This window comes from Cryptomeria japonica, chromosome 10, assembly GCF_030272615.1.
Source record: "Cryptomeria japonica chromosome 10, Sugi_1.0, whole genome shotgun sequence".
Taxonomy (NCBI): domain Eukaryota; kingdom Viridiplantae; phylum Streptophyta; class Pinopsida; order Cupressales; family Cupressaceae; genus Cryptomeria; species Cryptomeria japonica.
In genome coordinates this window covers 368,144,427-368,152,902 of record NC_081414.1, presented here as the reverse complement: position 1 = coordinate 368,152,902, position 8,476 = coordinate 368,144,427, and the positions used below count along the sequence as shown (strand labels likewise).

The window sequence follows — 8,476 nt, the reverse complement described above, 5'->3', positions numbered from 1 at the left end:
CAGAGTATTTGGTTGTGAATCTTATGCTCATGTTCTGAATGAAAAAGATCTAAGTTGGAGAACAAGGTAGTGAAGTGTATCTTTATCAGCTATGGTGTCAGTGTAAAAGGGTACAAGCTTTGGGATCCAGTGTCAGGGAAGGTTATCTATAGCAAAAGTGTTATTTTTAGAGAGATGAAACCTTCCACTATTGAGCTACAACCAGAGAAAGAAGAGAAACAAAATAAGGAGGTAGTTTAGATACCTTCTACTCTTGAGAAAGAAGAACTACGAGATCCTGGTGGACCTGATGATGAGGAGAGTTCTAGCAGCTTTGAAAGTTCCAAAGAAGATGAAGAACCTCAACCTTAGCCTTTGAGGAGGTCTACTCGTGATAGGCATCAAATTGATATATATGGGTATTCACCAGATAGGTTTGGATATTCATTGTTAGATTCTAGTTGTATTTTTTCTTTGATTGTTAACACTGATGAGCCTAGGACTGTTAGAGAGGCTATGGGTACGCATGATGCAAATTCCTGGATGGAAGCCATGAATGATGAGATGGCATCTTTGAGGAAGAACAATACTTGGGATCTGGTACCTTTTCCTGAAGGACGTAATCTCGTGGGATGCAAATGGGTGTTCAAGAAAAAATTGGGTCATGATGGTAGTTTTGAGAAGCATAAAGCATATTTGGTTACGAAGGGGTGTTCCTAGGTTGAGGGAATAGATTATGGTGATATTTCCTCTCTTATTGCAAAGCTGACATCCATTCAATTCTTATTATCACTTGCTATAGTTCATGATTGGGAAATCGAGCAAATGGATGTGAAGACAACATTCCTTCATGGTGATTTGGAGGAAGAGATTTATATGTCACAACCAGAGCATTTCGTAGTGAAAGGTAAAGAAAATCTGGTTTGCAAGTTAAAAAAGTCTTTGTATGGTTTAAAATAGTCTCCTAGGATGTGGTACCAAAAGTTTGATACCTATGTTTTGAGTTTGGGATTTCAGAGGTCTAAATCCGATCATTGTGTTTACTTTAAAACTGATAATGGTCGCATTCTCATTATTGCATTTCATGTGGATGATATGTTACTATTTGGGAATGGACATTTGATTTCTGACTTGAAGTCTCAGTTGTCAGCACAGTTTGAGATGAAAGATTTAGGTGCAACTAGGTACATTCTAGGGATGGAGATCAGAAGAGACAAATCTAACAGAAAGCTTTGGTTAAGCTAGAGTAAGTATGTGAATTCAGTGTTGGAGAGATTCAACATGACAACTTGTAGATCCATGATAGTTCCTATTCCATTGGGAACAAAATTATTTGTGGAGGATTGTCCAAAATTTGCTTCTAAGGTGGAGGACATGGCCAGTGTACCATATGTGAGTGCAGTTGGTAGTCTCATGTATGCTATGGTTTGTACAAGACCAGACATTGCCCAAACAATGGGAGTCTTGAGTCGATATATTACTAATCTTGGATGGGTGCATTGGGATGCATTTAAGAGAGTGTTCAGATATTTGAGGGGTACTTCTGAGTATTCCTTGTGTTATCATGGCTATCCTATCGGACCTTGACATTTTGTGTGTATTTGTGGATTTAGATTAGGCAGGTGATCTTGATAGCAGAAGATCCACTAGTGGTTATGTTTTTACTATGAATGGTGGTGCTATTAGTTAGATGAGTAAGCGGTAAGCTGTAGTCGCTTTGTTCACAATAGAAGAAAAGTATATGGCAGCTACTCATGCTTGTAAGGAAACCATTTGTGTTTAGATATTGGGTTTGATGAGGGATTGATTACTATCTGTTGTGACAGTTAGAGTGCTATTTTCTTAGCAAAGAATCCGACTTTCCATGCCAGAAAGAAGCATATTGACGTTTAGTTTCATTTTGTTCAAGATATGGTAGAGGATGTGAAGGTAAAATTGGAGAAGGTTGACACTTTGATGAATGTTGCAAATGCATTGATGAAACTAATGAGCACACATAAGTTTAGATGGTGTTCCAGTTCTATGGGCCTCTCGCCCCCCTATAGTTGATTTATGGGCTATTTGAAAGGTCTTCGGCAAGTGGGAGAATATTGGGATTAAGGTGTCTTAACCTGTGCAAATCCTAACAATGGCTAATGCATTTATTTATTAATATATTATTTCATTTATTACCTACACATGTCTAGTCATCTAGTGGGATCCACAAGCTTGGTGGGATCCTACTTGGCGATGACTGTATGACACATATGTTGCACATGTGGAGGTAGGCATCCCACATGAGGATCTTGACAAGTGTCAACCTATGACAAATTCTATGACAGAATGGACAAGTGGTAGGATATACCTTTTGCATGGAGAGGGTTATGACGAGTTGTAAGAAAATAAGCTAAAATTAGTCATTTATGATAGATTCTCTTACAACTGCAAGCCTTGTAAGTTATGACAATTGTAAGATGCGTAAGAGAATATGTCATACCTCAAAATAGTAAATTTTGAGTGCCCAACTTAGGAGGTTTGAATGGGGAGTCATTTGGAGATGTACATGTGTCATTTGCATGCTTTTTGGTGGCCGAAAAATAGGGCCAAATGTTATGCACGACCCCATCTTGATGCTTCATCTAGAAGCTTCCTCTTGAGTTGTATTTCTCTATAAAAGGTAGTCTTGAGGAGTGTTAGATATGTAATGTTTGCAGGTGTGTCATGCTACCAGAATTAATCCAGGTTGTGGATTGTAGTTGTAGACTCCTATTGAAAAAGCTAAGTGCTGGCATTGTATTGTAAGATTTTGATTACTGAAATACGAAGTACTGTGCTTTTGGAGTGCAAGATTTTTTACTTGAAAGGGTTTTCCCCATGATATATCTTGTGTTCATTGTTTATCTTTATGCATATTTATTATCTCTCTATGAATGTGTTTCTATTATTGTAATAGAAGATTTGTAAGAAAATTTGCACTATCTTCCCCAGTAGATTAGTGTTAGGAAGCATTTTCTGCACCTTAGCTTCCTTTCACTCAACTGCATACATACAAAATAGAAAGGGGAACATGTAAGGCACCAAAATTCACTTTCCATGCAAAAAAAGGAATCAAACTCAATATGCAAGGAATTTTCATGCATGCAAGAGACTCCACTTGACATATAAGGTTCTTGGTACATGCAAGACTACCACCTACCATAAAAATACTAGTTCAAACTCTTACATTGTCATTTTGATTGTCACAGTCTTTCGTAATAGTGACATAGCAACTATCATAACCCATCATAGAGTAAACTCTTAAAATAATGGATTCCACAAATTGAGATGCCTACTTTCCATAATTTGTGCTTCCATGTCATACACATCACCTTCCATGTAGGATGCCACTTCACCAATTTGTCTGACAAAGTGACTTGACATAGTAGGCAACAAAAAAAAGGATAAAATAATTAAATAATCATAAAAAAATAAACAGTACAACTTGGAAAGGTTGAGACACCTTAATCCCAATAGATTAGATAAGGGATAGAACTATTACAATAGGGGAAGATTAAATCCCTTAAATATTTGGCAAGAATATTAGTAGATAAAATAATTTAAATACAAAGAGAAGAGAGGGATGAATGGGATGAAGATGAAGAGATATATGAATGGGTTGAGGATGAAGAGATATGTGAGTTGGATGGAGTTGCTGAGTTGTGCTACCTTGAAGAAGGGGAAGGCATTCAAGATTATAATGCAAAAAGAGAAGAGTCAAACAACTGTAATGAAGAAAATTGCAACCTATCACAATAGGAGGCTCAAAATGTTGTAGCAATGGAAAAATCCACATTATATAGAGGAAGCTAAAAAAAAGATGAATTTATTTGGAAGTACCGTTTATGAAAATTTATTATTTTTAGAAAATATAAATTGCTAAAGGTAGCTAGAGGAATGTCTAGAGAATCCCATTATTGGTGAAAATGGAGTAGAAGATCATCACTTTCCTAAGGAAGGGATAAAAGTGAATGAGGGAGGAAATAGGAGCATAGAACTTTATTGTGCAACAAAATGAAGACGATGTAACAAGGAGTTTTTTGTGAACAAAAAGAAGACGATGCAACAAGGAGTTTTTTGTGAACAACATCATGTAGATCTAGGAAATTAAGACCTATGAGCATAAAATATGAATTGAAACACATGTCTAAATGGCCTAATAGAGAGAATGAGGAAACTCATATGAACATTTTTTATTCCCCTAACTTGATTTACTTCTAAAAATTTATGTGCAATCTATGCAACAGAAGGTGAATATGGATGAAGTAAAGAGAAATGATAATTTCTAGTGGAGAACTATTAAACCTTCAAGGAGCTAAGAAAAAACAAAGAAAATTAATTAGTAGAGGAGGAGGATCTCTATTCCAATAAGAGACTAGAAGTAAAATAAAGAAAATATGATAATTTATAAAGATATCTTATTTTGTGGAAGGGAACACCGTTGCTTAATTCTTCAAGTTGAAATTATGTTTCTACCATATATTTCAAAATATTTCTTAGATGTTTGATGTAGTATCATCCTAGGATAAAAAGTAATGTTACATCACAAAAAATGTAATAGTCATGTTGTTAAGTTTCTTAGGATTTTAATTTGTTGAAGTTTTTTCATATAAATTAGCTTTGGAGTAGGAGGTTCAAATTTTTTAAAAGAAGGGGATAATGATGCAAACTTAATCCTTATAATAAGGAGCCACAACTAATTAAATAGGTCTGCTAAGTTTAGTAATGGTTTGCAATATCTCAGCTACTTATGGAACAATAGGTATGCACATACTAAAAATAGAGAGTTAGAGTTAAATTAGGAGACAATGTCTTGTGGTTAGAGGTAGGATATTAAATTGTAAATGTCATGATTTACTTTGGAAGGGATAAAGGATGGATTGCTATGCACTGGTTTTGTGTAGAGACTTATGTAAGCTATTTTTATCTATAAATACATGATATTATTGTTAATTTATTGATATACTACATTGGAGGTTTATTTGCTCATTGAATCGCCTTATTAATTATTGGGTACTATAGATGGTTCTTACTTCATGAACCATTGTGCTAGATTTAAGAACATGAAATTTATTTTATACATTATATTTGAGGTGTTGCATCACTTTCACTCAGGAATTCTTTGCAAGTAAATAACACACCAAAGTTCCAACAAATTCTCATGTCATGTAGGCTAGTGTGGATGTTTGATCATCATAGGAGTTCAAATATTCTCCTATACACTTTGCCTTGAAACTTTGGATGGACCAAATTTATTTGCCTTGAAACTTTAGATAGACCAAATTTATTTAATGGGACATGAATTATTCACCATTAATTAGAATAGTTTGTATGAAAAAAAACTATATGATCATCAAGTGGATAGATAATACAAGACATCTTATATCATTAGTTATAAACTTCAACTTTTTATACATTTGAAATGTGCAATTTATACATTTAAATTTTACTAACATGAAACTCATTGTGTAAAGAATAGTGAATCCGTAGGATGTAAAACTTAGCATTACATAAACTTTCCATATTTTAAACTCCAAGTAATCTATTTATTATTTTTTAACATTGTAAAGCATTAGAAAGTTTTGAAATTGTATTAGTTTCTAAAGTCAACATCATATAAGATGTGTTTTTAATGTCCAATTTGAATTTGTGAATCTGTAATTAGATCACTATACTTCATACAAATACCATAACCTCATGTTATAATAAGAGTGAAAACTCTTGTTGCATCTCAAATTTGTTGACTTGTTTCTTCACATAAGTTTGTATAGACGCCCACATATACAGATTATTTTAGTATATGATGAAGTTCTTGTATATGTTACATATAACTGCAACGAGGTTACAGATTCTTTCTAGAAAAGTATTTTATTGGCTTAGAAGTGATCTGCAATGTTATCAATTTTATAACGAAGTGTTTCATTTTATAACGAAGTGTTTACCCATATATAACGAAAAAAAGATACATGAAAGAAGCTAGATAGTAGGTGGTGTTGCCCCTGTACAAAGAAGAGAGATACATATTTAGGAAGCGAGCCTGTAACCTGTATGTGTATGAAGGAGAAAAACACAGTGAGAAGGAAGATGGAAGGAAGGAAGGTTAGGGAAGAGAGGTCTAGAGAGAATCGCAGGTTGTGGGCTTGAAAGAAAGAGTGTTGTCGGCGTCGTTGTAAAGGATGTGATAGTTCTGCTGCTGCACGTTACCGAAGATGGAAGGCCCCGATGCAAGCAGCCCAGACGACCCCAGCACGGCCAAGCACAACAGCTGCTCCTTCCCGTCGTCTATCTCAATAAAGTAGTTTTCTGTGGGAATCTCGTAATCGATCCCGCCTTTGAAGTTGAAGGTAAGGGAAGGAAAGGTGGGCTTAACTGAGCCTGCAGAAGACATTTTGTAGCAGAGATCAAGCCCTGTGGAAGAGCCGTTTGCGGGAGTGAGATGAACGGCGGACTGGATGGCTGCCTTGAGAGGAGAGTATGCGGCCTCATCGAGAATGGTGACGGTGGTACCAGAGTCGATGATCATCCCTCCGCTGCCGTCAGCCTTCAGATCGAAAGTGCCCGGAGGAATGTCCAGGGCGGACCCGTCAACGGTGATTCCGGTGATGGGGATGTACCAGAACGTCGGAATGGTGGTGCTGCTGATCAGTTGCAGTGTCTTTGCGCCGCTCAGGGCAGCGTCGTTGCCGAAGAAGAGAGGGCTTGTTTTGGAGGTGGAGTCTGTGATGGGGAGGAGACAGTACGAGAATTTGCTATCGACCATGGACTTGGAGGCGAGCTGAGAGGTGAGGGAGAGAGGACCACGTCCCAACCCCACGAGGCCCCCGCCCTGCTGGAAGCCTTCGCCTTGATTGTTGTTTCCGCATCCGAAGGCGATTTCAGGAACGCGGGTGGCATTACCGATGGTGAATGTTTCGTAGGACAGCACACCGCTGGTGGAGGAAAAATCGCCATAGAGATAAAGGTAGGTGCAATCGGGAGAGCAGTACTTGAGCTGCAATGCATTGCAGAGATCGCTGTGGCAGGGAACTTTAGAGTATGTGGAGGATTTGGATGGATCGAAGATGGGCGAGGGCTGTTTGTAGCACTGAATGCAAGGCATGCACTGAGTCCATATCAGATCACTCCCAGTGTCCACGATTGCGTCGAAGCTGACTGAAGGGCTTCCCACTCCCACTTTCATCAGAAATTCGCCATTTCCCACGTGTACGGGGGATTCAGCATCTAGCTGCTTGGTTATTGCTTTCTTCACAATTGCGTCTATTTTCTGTGATCGGCTCTTGCTTCGGGCTACTGCGCCCTTCAATCGCTCACTGAAGCTCAAATCTGGTTCTCTGCGACTCAGTTCCACCCTCGTCAGCCCCAGATTTTCACCCGTTTTCGTCCAGGCAACTCTGCCACAGGAGCATGATATCATGCACATTGTTATTATTAAGGAGATGAAGGCCAGCCTGCCACACATTACCCGTTCCATTGCAATCCACATACTAAGCTCTAGTTTCTAAAACAATGCCCCTATTAAACTCCTTCAAGCTCCCTATGATGTTTTGGTCTGTGACAAACTGCACCATATATATAGAATTTAATGGGAAATCATTACTCGGACAGCCTAGCCTTTTCCTGTCTCTGTCTTCAAATGCTCTGAATTGAGAACGTCAACCTGGAAAACTCGCAATCTCGGAATTCTTCTTCTTGTCGTTCCCTTCTAATCGTGGATGGTTACTGACAAGGAATGGAAAATCATGTTGAGGTATACACAGATGATCACACTCACGTCCTATCTTTCTTTCGGCAATCGCTTGCGATTTCGTGTTCGGTCATGCTTTCCCATCGAAATGCTCCCATTCTCAATCATTCTACCCGCGAAAGTGACGTCCGCAACTGTGACAAAGAAATGGTGGAATTGACATAAATGGAATCTCCTTCCGTCTTCTTTAAACAATAGTGAAATTGCAGGCGCCCATTATTTCGCCGATTCCATTTTCATTCCCCTTCTCAACTCGATACTACTTTCAAATACTCTGCGTAAAATCGAACTAGACGGTTACTTAGGTAATAAGATATTGTCATATGAACGCTTGGAAAGCAAACTCTTAGACAATGATATTCTCCATTTCACACCGAGGGTTTTTCTTTGTTAGGCAGGTAGAATTTAAAAATACCTTCACACACATACATACGGATTTTAGTATAACTTGTTAGATAATTCATGTGTTAGGATGAGTAAATGCACATGATTGTTTTGACCATTTTTGTATTGAGAAGTCCTTTATCAAAGTGGTGTAGTCCAATATTTTTATATCTTTAGGGTGATTAGAATGAATGTAATTATATAAACATAATGTTAAATTGTAAATATTTTTACATATTCAACAAAGGATTAAAGTGTAAAATAAGAATAGTCGAAAAAATAATGTTGAATTACTGTATGATGGGAATAGATTATATATTATGATTATTAATTATTGTACATACATAAGCTGCA

The 8,476-nt window shown here is 37.5% G+C and overlaps 1 protein-coding gene across 1 annotated transcript; it reads right to left on the bottom strand.

Annotated features, from left to right (window-relative positions):
- Positions 1–6,109: 6,109 nt before the first annotated feature.
- Positions 6,110–7,453, bottom strand: LOC131079944 (aspartic proteinase nepenthesin-1-like). The gene has a single exon (XM_058017981.2). The coding sequence runs from the start codon at positions 7,451–7,453 to the stop codon at positions 6,110–6,112; it is 1,344 nt and encodes a 447-aa protein (XP_057873964.1).
- Positions 7,454–8,476: the final 1,023 nt, after the last annotated feature.

Coding starts and splice junctions, on each gene's coding strand:
- LOC131079944 (XM_058017981.2), bottom strand. CDS start 7,453: ATGTGTGGCAGGCTGGCCTTCATCTCCTTAATAATAACAATGTGCATG.